Source organism: Macaca nemestrina, chromosome X (assembly GCF_043159975.1).
Source record: "Macaca nemestrina isolate mMacNem1 chromosome X, mMacNem.hap1, whole genome shotgun sequence".
In the NCBI taxonomy this organism is placed as follows: Eukaryota; Metazoa; Chordata; class Mammalia; order Primates; family Cercopithecidae; genus Macaca; species Macaca nemestrina.
The window spans coordinates 122,164,332-122,189,918 of NC_092145.1; the positions used below are offsets into that span (position 1 = coordinate 122,164,332).

Consider the following 25,587-nt stretch of genomic DNA (forward strand, 5'->3'; position numbering starts at 1 on the left):
CACAAAATGGACAGACGCTATCATTTTCACTATGGGGTCTTAAGGAACCTAGCAGAAACTGAGGCAAGACACCAAAACTATCACTGCATTGTATGTGTCTCATTGCCCTCAAGTATAAGATGATACTGAAAAAATTCCTGATATAAGTTGTTGATGGCAGGGTCTCCCCTACTAGACACTGATCCTTTGTATGGTTTAAAACAAAGCACCTATTCGGGTATATGAAATACTAAAAAGTGCCCCCTCTCCATGGACAACATACAAAAAAGGCGTTCCTTCCTCCTGGCTACAAGGCCTGTAAGAAGACACAAGACTTGGTAACTGAAGTGCAGACTGGGTCTCAACCTTTATTCATTTCTTTCACCTGAGACTTTTACACAAACCACAACTTGCAAGGCAGTATGTGGCATTCTTGGTTATAGGAGTCTGATCATTGTGACTTGAGTGGTTTTCTGTTATTTAATATGACCCTTTATATTTGTCAAAGGATATCAATCCTACAAGATTGCCAAGTGGCACCATGTCTCAGATTTGCCTCAATCATCTCTATATAAGACATCAGTGAGAGCTTCCAAGACGAAAAGGCTCAAAAGGAATGTGTTCTGAATACTTTCTTCATATGTAGTGCTCACTCATCTTTATCGCATGAGAAGACTTGCTATGGAATTTTGGCACTGGACCGAGGGGGCTCTGACATTTCAACTGAGGTTCTAAGGTCACTTGTATAGGAGATCTACAGTGACATTGCCATGCCGATTCTCTATGCAGATCTTTCTACCCAGGGACGCTACCAAAGTCAAGTAATTTAGCACAATCTCCAGATAGAAATATCTGATACTGAGGCTGGTTATGGTGACCCACGCCTGTAATCCCAAGCACTTTGGGAAGTCGAGGTGAGTGGATCACTTGAGCTCAGGAGTTTGAGACCAGCCTGGCTAACATGGTGAAACCCTGTCTCTACTAAAAATACAAAAATTAGCTGGTCGTGGTGGTACGTGCCTGTAGTCCCAGCTACTCGGGAGGCTGAGGCAGGAGAATTATTTGAACAGGTGGAGGCTGCAGTGAGCTGACAGCATACCACTGCACTCCAGCCTGGGTGACAAAGTGAGACCCTGTTTCAAAAAAAAAAAAGAAAAAGAAAAAAAAAAAGAAAAAAAAAAGAGAAATATCTGACATTGAATTATTTTTCTTTATTTTCCTTATTTATTTATTTTTTTGATGGAGTCTCGCTCTGTCACCTAGGCTGGAGGGCAGTGGCGTGTTCTCAGCTCACTGCAGCTTTCACCTCCAGGGTTCAAGTGATTCTCCCACCTCAGCCTCCCGAGTAGCTGGGATTACAGGTACCCACCACCACGCCCAGCTAATTTTTGTACTTTTTTAGTAGAGATGGGGGGGGGGTTTCACCATGTTGGCCAGGCTGGTCTTGAACTCCTGACCTCTGGTGATCTGCCCACCTCGGGCTCCCAAAGTGCCAGGATTACAGGCGTGAGCCACCATGCCCAGCCCTGACACTGAATTATTTTTCTAAAGTACCTGGAAACTTATCACTGAAAACAAAAACAAAAACAAAAACTGATGACATTGAAATCATTGCAGTGTAATCACTCGTGGTTTCTACTCCCAATGTTATTGTGGAGAAATCCTGGAAGAAAAGAGCTCTTTGGCTAGTTATGTTAGGTAATAGGATTTATTATGTACACCAAAGATGTAAAGGTCATTTCTATAGTTCTCATTAGACTTTGGAGTTGTAATAGTTATACAGGAAAAGGGGTAAGAAGAAAGAGGAGATGAAAACAGCTTTGCAAAAATTAAGGGTGAATTTTCCTCCCCTATTTTCTTTTTTCCTGACAGTATAAATAATGTCTGATTAAGAGGAAAAGTTAAGAAAGCATATACATTCCTACAGAATTGGGCTGAGAATGAGGTTAAATTGTATGTACCCAATAAAGAAAGCTATAGGGCTTTTTGAGGAAAAAATGACTATATTTTGGCAAGAAAATGATTACAAGTTCTTTCCAATTGAGGGAAGAAGACTATGCTATCCATTTAATTCAAAGAATAACCAGGAATGAGACGGGACCTCGTTACTATGGGAGACCATTTGGTAAGTGGAAGGACACTTCTTTCTGTGTAGGCAATTTGAGGGTGAGCCTTCCACAATCCATATGACACCTTCTGGTTAAATCATTGTTATACTCTCTGCTGAAAGATATTCCACTGAACTCCACTCTCTTTCTAAGTGCTTCCAATAAATTACCACGGACATGAAAGTCACCTTTGACATTTACTGGAAAATTTGATTTTTTTTTTCTGTAACATTATAAGCCTCTTTCCCCCACAAAAAAAAAAAAAAAAAAGTTTTATTGCATCTTCATTGCAAATCTAATTTGTAATTCATCCCTTGCTTACTCATTTAAGTCAGAGATGTGTGCTGAAGAATATCAGTCAACCAGCCTGGAAACATTTTTCTAATAGTAAATGTAGAATGTAAAGGAAATTACATTATTTTGTATTCTGTAAAATGTATAATTTAAAAACAAAACTTCACTTATGTTATTTAACATTTTAACTAAAAAATTCAAATTATGTCATAATCATTCAGCAATACAAATGTTGGTCACCCACAAGAGAAATCTAGTTGTAATTACATTATAATAATTCAATAATGTAAATTTTTATTATCCCAAAGAAAAATTCGAGGAAAAAGATTGGCCAAAATGTTGCAAGTAGTAGATTTATGGAAATATTCAGCATATGGTGTGAGTAGATGCATGATAAACACAGACATGAAAAAAATTAAATTGCTCTTGCTGGAGAATTTGAACCTAAGAAAATGCTACTCTAGGTATCCATGGTTTTACCACTTGCTAACAAAAGCTTCTTATGGCTTGTAACAGTAAGTACTCATTACAGAGAAGAGATGCACGCTCTTGAAGAACTCCCCACTACCACATTCTCACAAGTTATTGGAAAAAACTTCAGAGTTTGGGAACAGTAATAGCTATATTTTAAGAATTGTGTTATTTGCCTCCATAAATGAATGCCTGTCTACCTCATTGGCCTGAAAATTGTACCACATCTGTAAGATGAATCATTTGGCTTTCTAGTTGGTCCTGGGGGACAGGAACGCAGCCCACAGATTTACCAGTAGCTCACTGCCTGGTAAATGTTTACTTATAAATTAGTGTGGGTGATAATTTATTCAGGTAATAAGCATAGATTACATTTAATGGCTTAGACATTATACATTATGAACACAGTATTTTATGTTGAAGTAAATGTATATGATAATATGATATCTAAATGTAACTCAGAAGTTGTGAATTAGAGAGTTTAAGCAAAGTTAAGCGTGTATTACAGTGCATCAGCACTTAAAGGCTTCAGGAAAGTTTCACAATGGCAAAGTGGTATCATACAGTTCACCCATACCATGTGTTAGGGATCTGTTTATTTTTTAGATTCTCTTCTCCTTTCCCCACAAACCAACTCATTCTGTTACTGAAGAACATTGCTTCTTTCTTGACAAGCAACACAACATCAAAATTTAGGCTTCTGGAGCTGAGGTGAGTAATCTGTCAGCAGGGACACCATGACAGCCTGATGACACGACAAAGAAAGAAAGAAATGGATAAACATTAGCGACAGTCTGCTTAGGGACCTAGAGAAGGTGAATTAGGTTTCAGCTTTGCAGGGCTACAGTTAAAATGCGTTTTCTCAAGAAAATGGTAAGAGAACAATTCTGAACTAATATTTATTTATTTATTGGAGGAGGGGATAAATGAAGGTCAACAGAGATCAGACTGACCCAAATAGATACACAAACACTGCATAATTAGGACTCACTCCAGGACTAGTGGGTCACAGAGTTGAAATGAGATGCTACAGTGGTAGCCGTGATTGAATTTTCCAGTCATATGTAAACCTAGTTATTGGCTAGTTTTAGAGAAATATAATCCCTCCTATCCCAGATCCTTGTGTTTATACTATGGTTTGATCACTCACAACCTAGAGAAGTTTAGGATGAATCAGATGTAGAGTGATCTGAGCAATGTCTGCTGTCTGAAGCTGGGTATTCCTGAAAGAGTATTATCTCCATAGCCAAGAGTATACAGCTTCCCCTTGGTCTGTCAACCACAAATGGTAATTTTCACTTTTACTCTTCTCAACCTCCACAAGAATGACAATAATAATATCAGAAACAATGGTGAGTGTTAGCTGAGTGCCTACTAGGTATTAGATAGAATACTAAGTACCATTTCATGTATTAGCCAAGAAATATTTTTCAAGCACTGTGCCAGGAGCTTTGGTGAGCTAGAGGGAAATGCTAACTCATTACCTCGTTTAATACAACAAAATTCTAAGGTAGTTTTTATCATTATAATTTATAGTTGAGGAAATCAATCCTTGAGATGACAGATAGTGCAGAACTGGGTTGGAACCCAGGTTTTCTCTGACTCTATTCTTTTTAAAAATTATTATTTTTTGATTGATAAATTATAATTGTATATATTTATGGAGTACATTGTGATGTTTTGATATATGTATACAATGTGCAATGATTAAATCAAGCTAATGAACATATCCATCACCTTACTTACCTATCTTTTTTATGGAGAGACATTTGACATTTCTTCTCTAAGTTATTTTGAAATATATATTATTATTGACTATAATAATCATTCTGCTGTGTAATAGATCTCAAAATCTATTCTCCCTGTCTACTTGAAACTTTGTAACCTTTGATCAACAACTCCCCATTGCCTTCCTTCCCATCCCCTAGCCTCTGGTAATCATCATTCTACTCTCTACTTCTATGAGTTCAACTTTTTTAGAGTCCACATATAAGTGAGATCATGTAGTATTTGTCTTTCTGTGCCTGGGTTATTTTACTTAGCATAATGTCCACCAAAAAACTGTTAGAACTGATAAGGGAATTCAGTAAAATTACAGAAAATGAAATCAACATACAGAAATCAGTAGCATTTCTAATGTACTAATAATCAACTATCTGAAAAGAAAATTAAGAAAATAATCACATTTGTAATAGCAACAAAAAATTACTTATGTATAAATTTTATCAAGAAGTTAAAAGACCTGTTTACTGAAAACTATAAAACACTGAAGAAAGAAAATAAAGAAGACACAAATAAATGGAATGATATCCCATGTTCATGGATTGAAAGAATTAATGTTGTAAAAATGTCCACACTACCCAAAGTGATCTACAGATTCAATGCAACCCCTATCAAAATTTCAATGTCATTTTTCACATAAATCAAAAATACAATCCTTAAGTTTGTAGGGAACCACAAAGACCCCACATAGACAAAGTGATCTTGAACAAAAGGAAGAAAGCTGGCAGCATCACACTCCTTGATTTTAAAACATATTACAAAGATATTTTAATAAAAACAACGTGGTACTGTTATAAAAACAGACACATTAACCAACAAAACAGTAAGGAAAGCCTAGAAATGAACCCATGCATTTATGGTCAATTGCTTTTTGACAGAGGTACCAAGAGCACATAATGGGGAAAGGACAGTCTCCTCAGCAAATGGTATTTAGAAAACTAGATCTCCACATGCAGAAAAATAAAATTGGACTCTTGTCTCACACCATATTAAAAAATCAACTCAAAATGGATTAAAGACTTAAATATAAGCTCTGAAGCTGTAACACTACTAAAAGAAAACATAGGGAAAAAGTTCTGTCTTAGTCTGTTTTCACGCTACTGATAAAGACATACACAAGACTAGGAAATTTATAAAGAAAAAGAGGTTTAATGGACTCACGGTTCCAATGGCTGGGGAGGCCTCACAATCATTGCAAAAAGCAAAAGGCATATCTCACATGGTGGCAGGCAAGAGAGAGAATGAGAGCCAAGCAACAGGGCTTTTCCCTTATAAAACCATCAGATCTCATGAGACTTATCCAGTACCGCGAGAACAGTATGGGGGAAACTGCCCCTATGATTCAATTATCTCCCACCAATCCCTTCCACAAAAATTATGGGAGCTACAATTCAATATGAGATTTGGGTGGGGACACAGCCAAACCATATCAAGCTCCATGACAGCAGTCTGGTAATTATTCACATATGACCCTGAAAACACAAGCAACAGAAACAGACATAGACAAATCAAATTGCATCAAACTAAAAAGCTACTGTACAGCAAAAGAAACAATAAATAAAGTGAAGAGACAATCCACAGAATGGGAGAAAATATTTGCAAACCATACATCTGTTAAGGGATTCATATCCAAAATATATAAGGAAGTCAAACAACTAAAGAGAAAGAAAACAAAATAACCTGATTAAAAAATGGGTAAAGGACCTGAACAGACAGTTTTCCAAAGAAGATATACAAATCATCAAGTTCATGAAAAAATGCTGAGTATCACTAATCGTTAGGGAAATGCAAATTAAACCACAATGAGATATCACCACACACCTATTAGAGTGGCTTTTATTTTTACAAAAATGAAAGATAAGTGTTGACAAGAATGCAGAGAGGGAGGATCTCCTGTGCATTGTTGGTGGGAATCTAAATTAGTATAGCCTTCATAAAAAATGGTATAGAGGTTCCTCAAAAACTAAAACTAGAACTCCCATATGATCCAGCAGTCCCATTTCCTAGTATATATCCAAAGGAACTGAAACCAATCTGGTGCAGGGATATCTGCACTTCCATGTTCACTGCAGCATTATTTACAATAGCTAAGATATGGAATCAACCTAAGTGTCCATCAATGGATGAATGGATAGAGAAAATGTGGTGTATATATCCAATGGAATAGTATTCAGCCTTAAAAAAGGAATCCTGTCATTTGTGACAACATGGGTGAATCTGGATGACTCTACTCTTAAAAGGTAGTTTTGTGGTCTCTCAGGTACTTTTTCTTACACTTCAACCATACTGTACATGTGTTCCTAGCCTATATCAAAAGTGCAGGTCTTGTATTTCAAAGGTGTTAACTGAATATACTTATCAAAGTTATCACATGCCAGGCCCTGTGCTGAGTGCTGTATGTGCATCATAACATGTAATATCCTTTCCTACTGTATGAAATGGTAAGAGATGTAAAATACAGATCGAGAAACTGAGATGTAGGAATTTTCCTGAGTGGTGGTGGCGAGAGGTGGATCCGCACCTACCTGTCCCTGGGTCCTGACTACAATGCTCACATGACTCTGATCTCATTGAATCCTCATAACCTTAAGAGGTTAGTTCTATTTTTTTATCCTCATTTTTCATATGAATAAACTGGTCTTAGTGAAGTTAAGGTATTTGCCTAAGTTGATTAGGAGCCCAAGATCACAGAGAGAGCCGGAATTTTAACCTGATTTCCAAAACTTATGTTCTAAAACCAATTCCCTATATTGCCTTTAAGCTGCAAAAATGTATGAGTCCATATTTAAAGTATGTGTCAGGCACACTTCTAGGTATAATAAAGAATGTTACAGACAGGATTACTGCTTTCATAAAGAAGTTTTCATTATAGTGGGGGGACAGGCAACAAACAGACAAAAAAATACAAAAATATAAGTAGTGCCATTAGAAAATAAAATGTAAAAAGGAGATAAAGGAGCCTTGGGAACCACTTAAGAGTGAGTGGCATGGGAAGATCTTGCTCAACAGTAACATTTAAGGTGATGTCTGAATGACAAGAAGGAACTGGTTTACCCAGAGCAAACTTTGGCATAAGAATGTCTACCAGGTAAAAGACACTGTAAACTTTTTAATGGGTTCCTGGGAGCCCCTCTCATTTTTGCTTTGTTTTTAATTGTCTATGGATTGTATCAACTTTATTTCCAAATAAAAACTTACAAATTCAACTTGGATTAGGATTGTCAGATTCAGTTAAATAAACGCAGACCGACAAGCAGTTAAACAAGAATTTCAGATAACAACAAATACATTTTTTACTGTATGTTCTAAATAGTACATGAGACATACTTAGACTAAAAATTATTCATTGTTTATCTAAAATTCAAATTTAACTGGGTGTCCTGTATTTTATCTGGCAACTCTAACTTGGGGAGAAGTAAATGACTATAAAATACTGTGAGTTACATTTGCAATGGTGTTTTGGACTTAAGAGTCATATGTGGATAACAGTGCTTTGAAGTATCAGCTTTTTTTCTTTTTTTCAAGGTCCCTTTAGGTTATTTTAGCTCCAGTGTAAAATTTATAGGCAGAGGAAAAATATCTGTCCACATTTTGTGAGTCCTACTGCCTTATTAATCACTGAAAAATACAAAAGCAAGCTTCATGGGGAGGAAATGGGTGATTTTTGTTTTTAAACAAAGGGATCCAAAGACCTGTGCACTATGAAGAGAATGATGCAATTAGTGAAGCATTCTGAACAGCACTACTGGAAGTCTCTTAGCATGGAGGCCTTAAAAAGCTACTCCGAGCGCTGAAAGAGGACACTTATGCTTTTAAAAATGCTACACCATTAAAGAAAAAGCCCTTCATCCTATTTTAGTTATATATCTTAAACATCAGTCATTACAGGCATCTCAGAACTAGAGGGTCACGTTGCGGCTTTCCTTTCTTATTTCATCCTGATTTTAAATCAAGTTGTTTGTGTGAAAATTATTCCCTGGAGTAGTGCTGTCCAACAGAGCTCTCGGCAGTGATGGAAGTGTTCGATGTCTGTGCTGTCCAATACCAATAGTGTAGCCACCAGCCACATGTGGCTATTGAGCATTCAACAACTTGGTTGGTATAATTGAGGAACTGAGGAATGGAATCTTCTTTTTTTTTCTTTGTGTTGAGATGGAGTCTTGCTCTGTGGCCCAGGCTGGAGTGCCGTGGCACAATCTTGGCTCACTGCAACCTCTGCCTCCCAGGTTCAAGCAATTCTCCTGCCTCAGCCTCCTGAGTAGCTGGGATTACAGACGTGCACCACCATGCCTGGCTAATATTTTTGTACTTTTAGTAGAGATAGAGTTTAACCATGTTGGCCAGGCTGGTCTCAAACTGCTGACCTCAAGTAATGCCCCTGTCTCAGCCTCCCAAAGTGCTGGGATTACAGGCATGAGCCACCGTGCCCAGCCTGAATCTTCGATTTTGTAAAATTTTAATTAGTTTAGATTTAAATTTAAAAAGCCACATGTGCCTACTGGCTACTGTATTGGATAAGCTAGTCTGGAGGAAGACAAGTATTAGAACATCTTAGAAAAATGTATCACAGTAGTGCTGAACCTAAAGGCCATTCTAAATAAGCTGTATAAGAATAATTAATATGCAGCTGGCTGCGGTGGCTCACACCTGTAATCCCAGCAATTTGGGAGGCCGAGGCAGGTGGATCACCTGAGGTCAGGGGTTCGAGACCAGACGGGCCAACATGGCGAAACCCTGTCTCTACTAAAAATACAAAAATTAGGGGGCGGAGCAAGATGGCCGAATAGGAACAGCTCCAGTCTCCAACTCCCAGCGCGAGCGACACAGAAGACCGGTGATTTCTGCATTTTCTTTTTTTTTTTTTTTTTTTCTTTTTTTTTTTTTTTTGAGACGGAGTCTTGCTTTGTCACCCAGGCTGGAGTGCAGTGGCCGGATCTCAGCTCACTGCAAGCTCCTCCTCTCGGGTTCACGCCATTCTCCTGCCTCAGCCTCCCAAGTAGCTGGGACTACAGGCACCCGCCACTTCACCCGGCTAGTTTTTTGTATTTTTTAGTAGAGACGGGGTTTCACCGTATTAGCCAGGATGGTCTCGATCTCCTGACCTCATGATCCGCCCGTCTTGGCCTCCCAGAGTGCTCGGATTACACGCTTGAGCCACCGCGCCTGGCCGATTTCTGCATTTTCAACTGAGGTACTGGGTTCATCTCACTGGGGAGTGCCGGACAATTGGTGCTGGTCAGCTGCTGCAGCCCGACCAGCGAGAGCTGGAGCAGGGCGAGGCATTGCCTCACCTGGGAAGCGCAAGGGGGAAGGGAATCCCTTTTCCTAGCCAGGGGAACTGAGACACACAACACCTGGAAAATCGGGTAACTCCCACCCCAATACTGCACTTTAAGCAAACAGGCACACCAGGTGATCATATCCCACACCTGGCCGGGAGGGTCCCACACCCACGGAGCCTCCCTCATTGCTAGCACAGCAGTCTGTGATCTACCGGCAAGGCAGCAGCAAGGCTGGGGGAGGGGCGCCTGCCATTGCTGAAGCTTAAGTAGGTAAACAAAGCTGCTGGGAAGCTCGAACTGGGTGGAGCTCACAGCAGCTCAAGGAAACCTGCCTGTCTCTGTAGACTCCACCTCTGAGGACAGGGCACAGTAAACAATAACAAACACAGCCGAAACCTCAGCAGACGCAAACGACTCTGTCTGATAGCTTTGAAGAGAGCAGTGGATCTCCCAACACGGAGGTTGAGATCTGAGAAGGGACAGACTCCCTGCTCAAGTGGGTCCCTGACCCCCGAGTAGCCTAACTGGGAGACATCCCCCACTAGGGGCAGTCTGACACCCCACACCTCACAGGGTGGAGTACACCCCTGAGAGGAAGCTTCCAAAGCAAGAATCAGACAGGTACACTCGCTGTTCAGAAATATTCTATCTTCTGCAGCCTCTGCTGCTGATACCCAGGCAAACAGGGTCTGGAGTGGACCTCAAGCAATCTCCAACAGACCTACAGCTGAGGGTCCTGACTGTTAGAAGGAAAACTATCAAACAGGAAGGACACCTACACCAAAACCCCATCAGTACATCACCATCATCAAAGACCAGAGGCAGATAAAACCACAAAGATGGGGAAAAAGCAGGGCAGAAAAGCTGGAAATTCAAAAAATAAGAGCGCATCTCCCCCGGCAAAGGAGCGCAGCTCATCGCCAGCAACGGATCAAAGCTGGACGGAGAATGACTTTGACGAGATGAGAGAAGAAGGCTTCAGTCCATCAAACTTCTCAGAGCTAAAGGAGGAATTACGTACCCAGCGCAAAGAAACTAAAAATCTTGAAAAAAAAGTGGAAGAATTGATGGCTAGAGTAATTAATGCAGAGAAGGTCATAAATGAAATGAAAGAGATGAAAACCATGACACGAGAAATACGTGACAAATGCACAAGCTTCAGTAACCGACTCGATCAACTGGAAGAAAGAGTATCTGCGATTGAGGATCAAATGAATGAAATGAAGCGAGAAGAGAAACCAAAAGAAAAAAGAAGAAAAAGAAATGAACAAAGCCTGCAAGAAGTATGGGATTATGTAAAAAGACCAAATCTACGTCTGATTGGGGTGCCTGAAAGTGAGGGGGAAAATGGAACCAAGTTGGAAAACACTCTTCACGATATCATCCAGGAGAACTTCCCCAACCTAGTAGGGCAGGCCAACATTCAAATCCAGGAAATACAGAGAACGCCACAAAGATACTCCTCGAGAAGAGCAACTCCAAGACACATAATTGCCAGATTCACCAAAGTTGAAATGAAGGAAAAAATCTTAAGGGCAGCCAGAGAGAAAGGTCGGGTTACCCACAAAGGGAAGCCCATCAGACTAACAGCAGATCTCTCGGCAGAAACTCTCCAAGCCAGAAGAGAGTGGGGGCCAATATTCAACATTCTTAAAGAAAAGAATTTTAAACCCAGAATTTCATATCCAGCCAAACTAAGTTTCATAAGTGAAGGAGAAATAAAATCCTTTACAGATAAGCAAATGCTTAGAGATTTTGTCACCACTAGACCTGCCTTACAAGAGACCCTGAAGGAAGCACTAAACATGGAAAGGAACAACCGGTACCAGCCATTGCAAAAACATGCCAAAATGTAAAGACCATCGAGGCTAGGAAGAAACTGCATCAACTAACGAGCAAAATAACCAGTTAATATCATAATGGCAGGCTCAAGTTCACACATAACAATCTTAACCTTAAAAGTAAATGGACTAAATGCTCCAATTAAAAGACACAGACTGGCAAACTGGATAAAGAGTCAAGACCCATCAGTCTGCTGTATTCAGGAGACCCATCTCACACGCAGAGACATACATAGGCTCAAAATAAAGGGATGGAGGAAGATTTACCAAGCAAATGGAGAACAAAAAAAAGCGGGGGTTGCAATACTAGTCTCTGATAAAACAGACTTTAAACCATCAAAGATCAAAAGAGACAAAGAAGGCCATTACATAATGGTAAAGGGATCAATTCAACAGGAAGAGCTAACTATCCTAAATATATATGCACCCAATACAGGAGCACCCAGATTCATCAAGCAAGTCCTTAGAGACTTACAAAGAGACTTAGACTCCCATACAATAATAATGGGAGACTTCAACACTCCACTGTCAACATTAGACAGATCAACGAGACAGAAAGTTAACAAGGATATCCAGGAATTGAACTCATCTCTGCAGCAAGCAGACCTAATAGACATCTATAGAACTCTCTACCCCAAATCAACAGAATATACATTCTTCTCAGCACCACATCGTACTTACTCCAAAATCGACCACGTAATTGGAAGTAAAGCACTCCTCAGCAAATGTACAAGAACAGAAATTATAACAAACTGTCTCTCAGACCACAGTGCAATCAAACTAGAACTCAGGACTAAGAAACTCAATCAAAACCGCTCAACTACATGGAAACTGAACAACCTGCTCCTGAATGACTACTGGGTACATAACGAAATGAAGGCAGAAATAAAGATGTTCTTTGAAACCAATGAGAACAAAGATACAACATACCAGAATCTCTGAGACACATTTAAAGCAGTGTGTAGAGGGAAATTTATAGCACTAAATGCCCAAAAGAGAAAGCAGGAAAGATCTAAAATTGACACTCTAGCATCGCAATTAAAAGAACTAGAGAAGCAAGAGCAAACACATTCGAAAGCTAGCAGAAGGCAAGAAATAACTAAGATCAGAGCAGAACTGAAGGAGATAGAAACACAAAAAACTCTCCAAAAAATCAATGAATCCAGGAGTTGGTTTTTTGAAAAGATCAACAAAATTGACAGACCACTAGCCAGACTAATAAAGAAGAAAAGAGAGAAGAATCAAATCGACGCAATAAAAAATGATAAAGGGGATATCACCACCGACCCCACAGAAATACAAACTACCATCAGAGAATACTATAAACACCTCTACGCAAATAAACTGGAAAATCTAGAAGAAATGGATAATTTCCTGGACACTTACACTCTTCCAAGACTAAACCAGGAAGAAGTTGAATCCCTGAATAGACCAATAGCAGTCTCTGAAATTGAGGCAATAATTAATAGCCTACCAACCAAAAAAAGTCCAGGACCAGATGGATTCACAGCTGAATTCTACCAGAGGTACAAGGAGGAGTTGGTACCATTCCTTCTGAAACTATTCCAATCAATAGAAAAAGAGGGAATCCTCCCTAACTCATTTTATGAGGCCAACATCATCCTGATACCAAAGCCTGGCAGAGACACAACAAAAAAAGAGAATTTTAGACCAATATCCCTGATGAACATCGATGCAAAAATCCTCAATAAAATACTGGCAAACCGGATTCAGCAACACATCAAAAAGCTTATCCACCATGATTAAGTGGGCTTCATCCCTGGGATGCAAGGCTGGTTCAACATTCGCAAATCAATAAACATAATCCAGCATATAAACAGAACCAAAGACAAGAACCACATGATTATCTCAATACATGCAGAAAAGGCTTTTGACAAAATTCAACAGCCCTTCATGCTAAAAACGCTCAATAAATTCGGTATTGATGGAATGTACCTCAAAATAATAAGAGCTATTTATGACAAACCCACAGCCAATATCATACTGAATGGGCAAAAACTGGAAAAATTCCCTTTGAAAACTGGCACAAGACAGGGATGCCCTCTCTCACCACTCCTATTCAACATAGTGTTGGAAGTTCTGGCTAGGGCAATCAGGCAAGAGAAAGAAATCAAGGGTATTCAGTTAGGAAAAGAAGAAGTCAAACTGTCCCTGTTTGCAGATGACATGATTGTATATTTAGAAAACCCCATTGTCTCAGCCCAAAATCTCCTTAAGCTGATAAGCAACTTCAGCAAAGTCTCAGGATACAAAATTAATGTGCAAAAATCACAAGCATTCTTATACATCAGTAACAGAAAAACAGAGAGCCAAATCAGGAATGAACTTCCATTCACAATTGCTTCAAAGAGAATCAAATACCTAGGAATCCAACTTACAAGGGATGTAAAGGACCTCTTCAAGGAGAACTACAAACCACTGCTCAGTGAAATCAAAGAGGACACAAACAAATGGAAGAACATACCATGCTCATGGATAGGAAGAATCAATATCGTGAAAATGGCCATACTGCCCAAGGTAATTTATAGATTCAATGCCATCCCCATCAAGCTACCAATGAGTTTCTTCACAGAATTGGAAAAAACTGCTTTAAAGTTCATATGGAACCAAAAAAGAGCCCGCATCTCCAAGACAATCCTAAGTCAAAAGAACAAAGCTGGAGGCATCACGCTACCTGACTTCAAACTATACTACAAGGCTACAGTAACCAAAACAGCATGGTACTGCTACCAAAACAGAGATATAGACCAATGGAACAGAACAGAGTCCTCAGAAATAATACCACACATCTACAGCCATCTGATCTTTGACAAACCTGAGAGAAACAAGAAATGGGGAAAGGATTCCCTATTTAATAAATGGTGCTGGGAAAATTGGCTAGCCATAAGTAGAAAGCTGAAACTGGATCCTTTCCTTACTCCTTATACGAAAATTAATTCAAGATGGATTAGAGACTTAAATGTTAGACCTAATACCATAAAAATCCTAGAGGAAAACCTAGGTAGTACCATTCAGGACATAGGCATGGGCAAAGACTTCATGTCTAAAACACCAAAAGCAACGGCAGCAAAAGCCAAAATTGACAAATGGGATCTCATTAAACTAAAGAGCTTCTGCACAGCAAAAGAAACTACCATCAGAGTAAACAGACAACCTACAGAATGGGAGAAAATGTTTGCAATCTACTCATCTGACAAAGGGCTAATATCCAGAACCTACAAAGAACTCAAACAAATTTACAAGAAAAAAACAAACAACCCCATCAAAAAGTGGGCAAAGGATATGAACAGACATTTCTCAAAAGAAGACATTCATACAGCCAACAGACACATGAAAAAATGCTCATCATCACTGGCCATCAGAGAAATGCAAATCAAAACCACAATGAGATACCATCTCACACCAGTTAGAATGGCGATCATTCAAAAGTCAGGAAACAACAGGTGCTGGAGAGGATGTGGAGAAATAGGAACACTTTTACACTGTTGGTGGGATTGTAAACTAGTTCAACCATTATGGAAAACAGTATGGCGATTCCTCAAGCATCTAGAACTAGATGTACCATATGACCCAGCCATCCCATTACTGGGTATATACCCAAAGGATTATAAATTATGCTGCTATAAAGACATGCACACGTATGTTTATTGCAGCACTATTCACAATAGCAAAGACTTGGAATCAACCCAAATGTCCATCAGTGACAGATTGGATTAAGAAAATGTGGCACATATACACCATGGAATACTATGCAGCCATCAAAAAGGATGAGTTTGTGTCCTTTGTGGGGACATGGATGCAGCTGGAAACCATCATTCTTAGCAAACTATCACAGGAGCAGAAAACCAAACACCGCATGTTCTCACTCATAGGTGGGAACTGAACAATGAGATCACTTGGACTCAGGAAGGGGAACATCACACACCGGGGCCTATCATGGGGAGGGGGGAGGGGGGACGGGGGAGGGGGGAGGGATTGCATTGGGAGTTATACCTGATGTAAATGATGAGTTGATGGGTGCAGCACACCAACATGGCACAAGTATACATATGTAACAAACCTGCACGTTATGCACATGTACCCTACAACTTAAAGTATAATAATAATAAATAAATTTAAAAAAATAAAATAAATAAAATAAAATAAAATAAAAGTAGCAAAAAAAAAAAAATACAAAAATTAGCCAGGCACAGTGGCGGGCACCTGTAATCCCAGCTACTCGGGAGGCTGAGGCAGGAAAATCACTTGAACCCGGGAGGCGGAGGTTGCAGTGAGCCGAGATTGTGCCATTGTACTCCAGCCTGGGTGACAGAGCGAGACTCCGTCTCAAAAAATAAATAAATATAAAATAATAACAATTTATTTGCCTATAAAAGAGGAATTTAACATGGATAATCTCCAAGGTCTCATCCCACTTGAAAATGTTTATGCTTCTATGAACTGTACAGGCTATGTGGTGACTGCATACTATTCTCTTTTTTTCAATCTCCAATGCCTGGCAGAGGACCTGGCACAAAGTAGATGCTCATTGTATGGCTCCTGAAATGAACTGAATTCAAAGGGACCTCCAAATCATGTAGCTCAGAGACATAAAGAGCACGGATGCAGCTGGAAACCATCATTCTCAGCAAACTATCGCAAGAACAGAAAACCAAACACCGCATGTTCTCACTCATAGGTGGGAACTGAACAATGAGATCACTTGGACTCGGGAAGGGGAACATCACACACCGGGGCCTATCATGGGGAGGGGGGAGGGGGAGGGGTTGCATTGGGAGTTATACCTGATGTAAATGACGAGTTGATGGGTGCTGACGAGTTGATGGGTGCAGCACGCCAACATGGCACAAGTATACACATGTAACAAACCTGCACGTTGTGCACATGTACCCTAGAACTTAAAGTATAATAATAAAAAATAAATAAATAAATAAATTTTAAAAAAATTAAAAAAAAAAAAAGAGCACAACACATAGCCTCACCACCTCCTTTCTAGTGTCTGTGTAAGGCACGCTAATCAGTTATGCCACTCTTTCTGTTTCACATCATAGGCAGGCTCAAAATCCTTCTCAACAGAATTTCTGTAGCCTGGTGATGAGATTAGGGATCTAAGAATTAAAACTCATTTGCCATCTCTATGGCCCAATCTGCTTATTTTACAGGAGAGGACACTGGGACCTAGAGAGTTTATACTTATCTAAGATGGCACAGCCGACTAGTATTAAGGCCAGTTACAGAAGTCAAGTCTCATCACTTCCAGATGAGCATTCTTTCTACTTTAGACTCTCTACTTTCATTTTAACACGATTCTGTCTCTTGGTTTCTTTAAAATATTTTCCTTTAATAATAGTGGATAACTCAGGGGTATGGGGAATGGGGAGATGGCGGTAAGATCTAGATGGATGGAAAAATGGGTGGACGTAAGATTTCACCGTAAATATTTCAACCATGTGAATACATTCCGTATTTAATTTTTCAAGTAAATTGGTTTTAAAGATGTTGTTTAATACGCTCTTTAAAAAAATCAGAAGTTCAGAGCGTCTCCATAATTGATGTTTTAGAAAGTTTCCTTTTTGTTTTCCCTACTGAATTTCTACAAAGGATCTACTTTGATGGATTTACTTGATTTATCTTTGTAACTTCAATTGTCTTCTGATGCAAAACAGAGCTCAAGGAAAATGTTTCACTGTGTCTGTTCCTGAGGTATGTGGTTGGGGAGCTCACATTTTCTTCTTTGTCATCTAGATCTGTTACTCAAAATGCGGTCTGCAGGACGGTGGCACCTGCATTAACTGGGTCCTTATTAGAAGTGCTGGGCTGGCACGGTGGTTCACACCTGTAATCCCAGCACTTTTCAAGGCTGAGGTGGGTGGATCATTTGAGGTCAGGAGTTCGAGACCAGCCTGGGCAACATGATGAAAACTCCATCTCTACTAAAAATACAAAAATTAGCCGTGCATGGTGTCGCCTGCCTGTAATCCCAGCTACTCGTGAGGCTGAGGTAGGAGAATTGCTTGAACCTGGGAGGCAGAGGTTGCAGTGAGCCGAGATCGCGCCATTGCACTCCAGCAACAGAGCGAGACTCCATCTCAAAAAAAAAAAAAAAATAGATGTGCCAAATCTCAAGCCCCATCTTAGACCTGCAGAATTCAAATCTGCACCTTAACAAGACCCCCTAGGTAATTTAAATGCACATTAAGGCTTCAGAAGTACTGGCCTAGATAACAAGGCAGTTGACATTTTGGCCAAAGTTAGTGTCCTGAGGTGGCAAGCTGGAAAGATGCGGTGAAAAAATCATCCCTGTTATTAGATATGACAAATTTAGGCCTAATATACAAGCTTCTATTGAAAAGGGAGTCATGGTTGGCTGCCAAGCAACCATAGTTGAGCTTGAACCCCTGCTTATTTTATTGGGTCTGTATCAGATCAATAGTGAAGATGATGATAATGAGGGTAATAATTATGATAACAATATTTACCATGTGTTATGTGTTATGTACTATGCTAAAAGCTTTACAAATATTACTTTAATGTTCACAATAACCCTATTCCAATTTATAGATTAGATAAATAATTAGCAGCTCGTCCTTTCCAACTTGCTTTTCTCTACTCCAGAGGCTGAAAGCTAAAAACTACATTTCCCAAACTCCCTTGCAGCTAGAGTACAGGCATCCCACTCAGCTGCGTCTACTCCAGACTTGGATGCAGAAGTGAACAACATGCAGTAGAAGCCGTCTTCAGAGAGATTGGATCTTCTGCTATATATGCAGGTAGAGAAATCTATTTCAGCTGTGGTGGCTGTAATGGAGTATCTGACATCTAGTTTCAAGGGCCTTAGGCACCAGGCTGTGTCAGTGGTGTTCTGGCTACAGAAGAACCACAGTGTCATTGGGCAGTTTTTCTGCCTGTGTTGTCCCTGGCTATGTGGTGTCCAAGAATTATTCACTGCACTTCCTTTCCCAAAAGATTCTGGGAGCCGCTTAATGTCTCTTAATACATTATTCTCCATGTATCTACCTAGAGTGGACTCCCGTTTGCAAGTAAGATCCTGGCTGATACAGTAATTGAGACCAGTTAAGTCACTAAAAGCTAAAAAATGGTGGCGCTAAGTTAGACATGTCAGTACTATTTTCCAGAGCAGGTGACATTTGGGATATTGTAAAGTAGACATATGGTTAATATTTCCTAGAATGACAGTGATGGAGATGAAACGAGTGGCTTTATCTGAAAGGAACCATTAATTTTTAAGATAAGTTTTGCCATGAAATTTGGAAATGTTCTATACCTAAAAACACATGTATCCCTATGGCCAAACTCAAAGAACCAAAACAAGTATCTAGCCCAGTCATAAAGTAAGGCACGGAATGACGAAAAAGAGAAGGGAAAAAGTAAGATGTTTTGAATGCCCAGTTTATACAGGAACTGAATTAGGGCCTTCTCTAAACATGAACAAAGAGATTCTAAAATAAGAATTATACAACTTACAATGGTTGGCAAACAATGGTGGCTGGTGCTCAGGCGGATCAAGGGTGGTAAGAATTTTGGTTAAAATGGATTTATTTGAAAGGAGATTAATCTCACTCCATGCAAATACACTATAAATGCTAATAAGCACTAATGATGTATTATAAAGTTTCTGGAAAAAAAATAGATGTTACATGAGCAAGTAATGTAGTTGGATAATCTCACTTGCTTATTCTTTCCCCAAAGGCATGAATGACCAAGTTGGAACCACACAAAGAACTTATCCTCCATTCCTTGTTTCTTGCTTACCATGATTGTCCACTTTCTGTTTTCTGCCTCTGGGAACACTAGTGATCGTGGAGAATAAAAGACTTCATCGTCCACTTCTTCTGGCTTTCTGGGCAAGCAGTGTAAAAATGTCCAGTCAGAGGCAGCAACTTTAGCAGTCTAAAGAGATGGGGATAAGACCATATTTTGACTATTATATGTGGCAGTCATATTTGTTTTCTTCGGTATTTAAAAACACGCATGGCCTGCAGTCAGAGATCAATGCAAAGGGAGAGACAAGGAGCAGAGCGGTGGTTTTATCTCAAGATACTCAGGAGAAATATACGTGGTACTTTCATTTATTATTATTATTATTTTTTTTTTGAGACAGATTCTCGCTCTGTCGCTCAGACTGGAGTGCAGTGGTGCGATCTCGGCTCACTGCAACCTCCGCCTCCAGAGCTCAAGCAATTCTCCTGCCTCAGCTTCCTGAGTAGCTGGGACTACAGGCATGCGCCACCATGCCCAGTTAATTTTTGTATTTTTAGTAGAGACAGGGTTTCACCATATTGGCCAGGCTGGTTTCGGACTCCTGACCTCAAATGATCCGCCTGCCTTGGCCTCTCAAAGTGCTGGGGTTACAGGCATGAGCCACCGTGCCCAGCAAGTCTTTTTTTTTTTTTTAATTTAACAGAGCATCACTTCAAGTTACACCAGTAACTCAGTTTTCTGGTATTCTGTCTAGTGGAACAGTGGACATTTCAGTAAATAACTCTACTAATGTAATATGTGGCTGATAGTAAAAGTCACCAATTATAGTCCACTATATTTAAAAAGTTGCTTTGGTGTGATAATATTATATTTGGAGCTTATCTCCAAATTATTATTTTTAGCACTTGAAGCATACTTCATCACTAGTTAAAACAATTTGGATCAAAGTACTGAGGTAGGGGTGAATTAAACAGGATTATAAGCACTATGCATTCGATTTTTCATTCTTAATGCAAATGTACTAGCAGTTTTAATTTCCTCCAACAGTTAATTCCTGAAAGTTACATTTCTCTATATATTTCTATTGTTCACATACAGATTCAAAACTACATTCCTTCATACTTTCTTACCTCAAAATTACTGCCTTTATACTAAAATTTTGTTTTACCTCCCACCCAAGCTCTAGGTTCAGAACACTTAGAGTTTCTAAAATACCAGCAAAATTACATGGAAAAAAATAACATTTATACATGCCATACATCAATAAAATGACTGTTCTTCAAGCCTACAGTTCCAGCACCAGAAACACATACAAGATTGGCCAAGTAAGTGTAAGTATGAGGTGATTTATGTAATTTAAAATATCTCCATGAAAATATATTCCACATGTATAAGAGATTAGCCATAATATATAAAGAGCTCCTATAATCAATAATAGAAAAGGTGAAAAAATAGAAAATGGGCAAAAAATGTAATAGCAATTTATAGAAAAAAGGGCAATCAATGCCCAATAAACATAAAAAGATGCTTAACTTCATTACTAACCAAGGAATTGCTAATTTTAAAAAAGATGAGATGCCATTTTTCCTCCAGATTTAGAAAAATTAAAAATGTAAATGAAAACTAAACATGGAGAGCGTATGGGAAAATAACTATAATATGCAGCTTCAGGAGCATACATTTTTAATCTTCTTTGGGTGAGCAATTTAGCAGCACTCTCATATTTTAAAAAGTATATACCACTTCACCCCAAAATTCTTCTTCTCAGGATCTTATTCTCCAGTAATATTTGCACAAAGAAATATGTATAAGCAAGTTCATTGCAGCATTTTTGTAATCGGCATTCTCAGAAATAGCCTAATTTATCAATAGGAAACATTTTAAGTTAATTATGGTTCCACTTATCCTTTGGAATTCTATGCAGCAACTAAGAAAAATGAATGAGCAAGAAAATCTAAGATTTGTTAAGTGGAAAAAGTAATAATAATAACAAATAATGTCTAAAATTTATGAAAAATCAATAGTTATGTGTGTATTGAGGCATATATATGTGAATGCACAGAAAAGGTCTGCAAAGAGACACATCAAATTGTTAAATAGTGGCTACCTCTAGGAATAGTCTCTGTTAAAGAGATGGGAGAAAGACATTTTTACTTTTTATTTTTCAAACTTCTGTTCTATTTTATATGTAACAATAAAGAACTTGTATTTATGTATTACTTTATCAATATAATATTAATTGTACTTGCTTAATCCCTTTCTCCACCAAAGTAGATTTGTTGCTTTGCTGACAAAACCTCTGTGCACTTGGCTTTTAGGGTATTTCTCCAGAACATTGCTTCTCAAAGTGTGGCCCTGGAGGCAGCAGCATTGCATCACCTGGGAACTTGGTAGAAATGCAGATTCTCAGGTCTCACCCTGACCTACTGAATCAGAAACCCTGGGGGTGGGACCCAGCCGGCTGTGTATTAACAACTCCTCTGGGGATGCTAATACCTGCTCCAGACTGAGAAGCACTGCTCCAGATCTTACTGGAAGACCGCCAAACAGATGAGTCCCCTGGAATGCCCTGGAGGGAGTTAGCAAAACCAAACTGGATTTAGAGGTCCTTGGAAAATGGAGGTAAGGACTAGCCTGAGGAGCATAGTTAAGGGGCTTTTCTTAGGGGAGAAATCACAAGAAACTGCATGCATCAGAAGTAACCTAATTTCTTTAAACACACAAAGAGTAAAACACTGCAAGGCCTCGATTCTTGTGAAAGGGAAAAGCCTGCTCCTCTCTTCTGACCGGGTTTCAAATTGCTTCATCCAGCACAAAAATGCCTTTCCAAAGGACACAGCTAATCTTTGGAAGGAGAGAAGTCCTTAGGGGATAGAGTCAGTGAGTATTTTTATAGGGAATGAAAGGACAGTCTGCTCCCCGTAAAGTGAATGAGTGATTAGATGGTTCTGGCCTTTATGAATGGAATTAATGAACCTTCAGAGAGGCATCAATTTGTACCTTCATTGTAACCTGGTAACCTTGGAAAGCCTGGAGCCGCTTTTTCTTCTCCTCTTCTTGTCCCATGCTTATCCAAGTGTCTGTAATTAATACATTGCCTCCATGCGCTGCTTCCAATGGATCATTCGTCAGCAACAGCTTGGTACCATTCTAGCATACATAAGCACGCTGGTTAGATAACTTCATGGGACAGTAAAAGGCAATCATAGCTTTACAGGTAAAGAGCGTACCTCTTTGGCATACTGCTCTGCCAACTTGGTTACACTAGGATCCGGCTCATAACCCTACAGGAGGAAGAATTTAACTGTTATTTAGGTAATTTTATTATACATGTTTTCTTCCATATATATTATTTTCTTTTCAATATCTCCTCTCCTTCCCTTTTTCAAGATGTGGTCCCACCATGTTCAGTAAAATATGATTTTTACACCTAGAATTCCAAACTCAGTAGTGCCTTTTTGGAATTTAAAAAGACAACAAATGGCCGCATCTTTCACTATCTCCAACCTCTTTAATCATAAAGGCAAACATAAGGCATGGTGCTTTCTAACTCTTGGACACACCTCTTCCGGTTTCCATAATGGCTTAAGAGGATTATATTCAGAAGTGTACAAATGAATGCATGTTTGCCTATCTTTGCACATGCTATCCTTTTTTGTCTGAAATTCTTTCTTCCACCCACTCCATGTGGGTAACTTTTTCAGGTCTCAGTTGAAATGTCCCCTCCTCAGAAAAACCTTCCCTGACCATCCCAGCTCAATACCCCCTCCCCCATTACACACGTCTCATTCTTTGGCATTCCCCAGCAAGCGTTTTGAGTGCAGGGTGCTTGTTTTGAAAGGCATTAACAGAACAAATACGTTGTTTTTGCTAAGATTATACATTTGTTCGGGATTGTTTGGTGAGGGCAGAGTCAGACACCGGAGAGGCAAGCGAAGTGCCTAGGGCAAAACATTTAAGGAGGCGCTATAAAAAAAAATTTAAAGAAACACGCATTCTCAGGGCCATGCATGCACAAATTTTGCACCCTAGGTGACTCGCTTGCTCAGCCTAGCTCCTACTCTGGGTGAGGGGACGTCATGGGAACAGCTAAAGCTCCCCAAGCTATCCCAGGTTCCCACAGGCAGCCTCCCTGTCTCGACCCTCACTCTCCAACCTATTCTGTACACAGCAGCAATAACTGTTTTCTCTGAAGCCTCTGATGTTTACTACTTGTTTCTTAAGTCAAAACTGATTAAGAGCATCAAGGCTCCCCACCTCCACCCCCTGCTTCTGTCTCTTTTAATTCTTCTCAACATCTTGCTGCAGGAAAGCCAATCTTATTGTCATCCCTGTACACATCTTGCCCTTTTCTGCCATCACAGCCTTTCACCCTTGAACACCTCCTCTCTCGTCCCCTCCTGGGTGTCTTCATCACAATGTGTCAGCTCCTCAAAACTCTAGCCCAGCCTCACCTCCAAGAGCCTCCATATGGAAGTCTCGTCAGTTCAAACACTGTCATTATCCTCACCTTCCTCTATCCTTCTCATTTTCCCAAGTTCTTAGCATTGATTACGAGTTGACTTTTATCACTTTTCACTGAGGCATTGTGGTGAATGCTGTGGTCTGCTCCCCAGATCCCCCTCCATGAATAATCATGAATAAAGGACTTATTCCCCCAGCTGCTGGGAGTGCTGCCAGAAGATGGCTTTCAGCTGTCAGCCCCCTTTGGGCACTGCCTCAGCTGCAGAGAGCAGCCTCACCCAAGGTCACACACCCTTTCGGGGCAACCCACATTCAATGGCTGATTGACAGGAGGGTAAGAAAACCTGACCCCCTATGCCCAACTTCAGACAGCTGAACGGACATCTCAGATCCAGAACTTTCCATAAGATCAGCCAAGGCTGTTGTTGGGCCTGCATCGCAACTCAGCTTCTCCCGCTTCTTACTCCTGCTTCCTTCTCTTCCTTTCCACAGTTGTTGATTTCAAGGGCAAATGCTAATAAGCATCCTGCCTGTCCCGCACGCTAAACTCTGAGTCTGCTTCCCAAGAAACCCAACCAGTGACAGGCATGTCTAGGTTTATTTGTGAAATTGTGTTTATTTGCACATGATTGTCTACCATTGTTTCTTCTTCTGTTAAAGCATTCTTGAAAGAAGAAACTACTCAGAGGTTGATGAAGATGCCTGCTGACATTTTAGCAGCTTTTCTACCCTCATGTAGCGATTAATTCTGGGGCCTTGTTTATAGAGATTTGGGGAAAGTAATTAATAAAGGCTAGCTAATTTAGCAACTAATGTTGTGAACAGCCATACTGGTAAACATAAATGAAGAGACTTGGATATTACCCCAGGTGCCTCCTACCCTGAAAATTTAGCCTTCCCTTTGGAGAGTAGGTTTTATACTCCCTAAGTATAATAATTCTTAGAAAAGGAATCAATAAGTACTTAGAGAACCAACAGAGAGGTTTGGAAATTAGAAAATCACCCAACCTTGCATGCACTGTGGCATGACTTAGAATACAGAGAGGAATTCTTCACTCACATCTCAGCTTTCAATACTAAATCACTCACTAGCCTTTACATAAATTTTAAAACCAGACAAAGAAGGTGATTAACACACCCAGTTCAGTCTAAGTATTCACTTAGAACAATGTTAAAATCATTACTATTGATAGTTTATGGAGCAATTTTACAATCATGGACAAAATTATTTTTTCTTGAACATGTAAGTTATTCTTGGTTAAAGAACGGGAAAATAGATTAATCATGGCCTTGGAAACGTTTCAGTGTTTCTAAAATTTACAATAAATCTCCTAGCTTTATCTTTAAAGGAAATAGGTCTGCTAACAACTGAAGACTTACAAATTGATGGAACGACTTTTGCACTATCAGACTTTCCAGGAGACTTTGCAAAACTCTTACTCTCACCAAGGTTTAACCAGGTTTTAGTACCCTTTATCATTTAAATGAGTTTCTGCATAAGAACAATACTGCAATTACTCTGTAATATTAGAATTTTTTCCTTTGATGTTAATAAAACATCTTTGTCATACAATAAAATGTTTAAACCATATATTTCTTCAACAGAATGAAGCCTTCCAAAAG

At 39.5% G+C, this 25,587-nt stretch overlaps 1 protein-coding gene and 1 long non-coding RNA gene across 2 annotated transcripts in view; one reads left to right on the forward strand and one right to left on the reverse strand.

Annotated features, from left to right (window-relative positions):
• The window catches only part of LOC139360606 (uncharacterized), a 161,380-nt gene extending 139,497 nt beyond the window's left edge, over nt 1–21,883 (forward strand). The window contains exons 4-6 of the long non-coding RNA XR_011618111.1: nt 18,394–18,548; nt 20,681–20,825; nt 21,819–21,883. This is a non-coding gene — a long non-coding RNA (uncharacterized lncRNA). The remainder of the gene's footprint in view (nt 1–18,393; nt 18,549–20,680; nt 20,826–21,818) is intronic.
• The window catches only part of LOC105499790 (ornithine transcarbamylase), a 76,668-nt gene continuing 54,510 nt past the window's right edge, over nt 3,430–25,587 (reverse strand). The window contains exons 7-10 of the mRNA XM_071088373.1: nt 22,731–22,784; nt 22,501–22,650; nt 19,552–19,689; nt 3,430–3,597 (exon numbers count right to left, since the gene is read on the reverse strand). Of these exons, the coding sequence (XP_070944474.1) occupies nt 3,538–3,597; nt 19,552–19,689; nt 22,501–22,650; nt 22,731–22,784 (402 nt within the window). The 3' untranslated portion in view covers nt 3,430–3,537. The remainder of the gene's footprint in view (nt 3,598–19,551; nt 19,690–22,500; nt 22,651–22,730; nt 22,785–25,587) is intronic.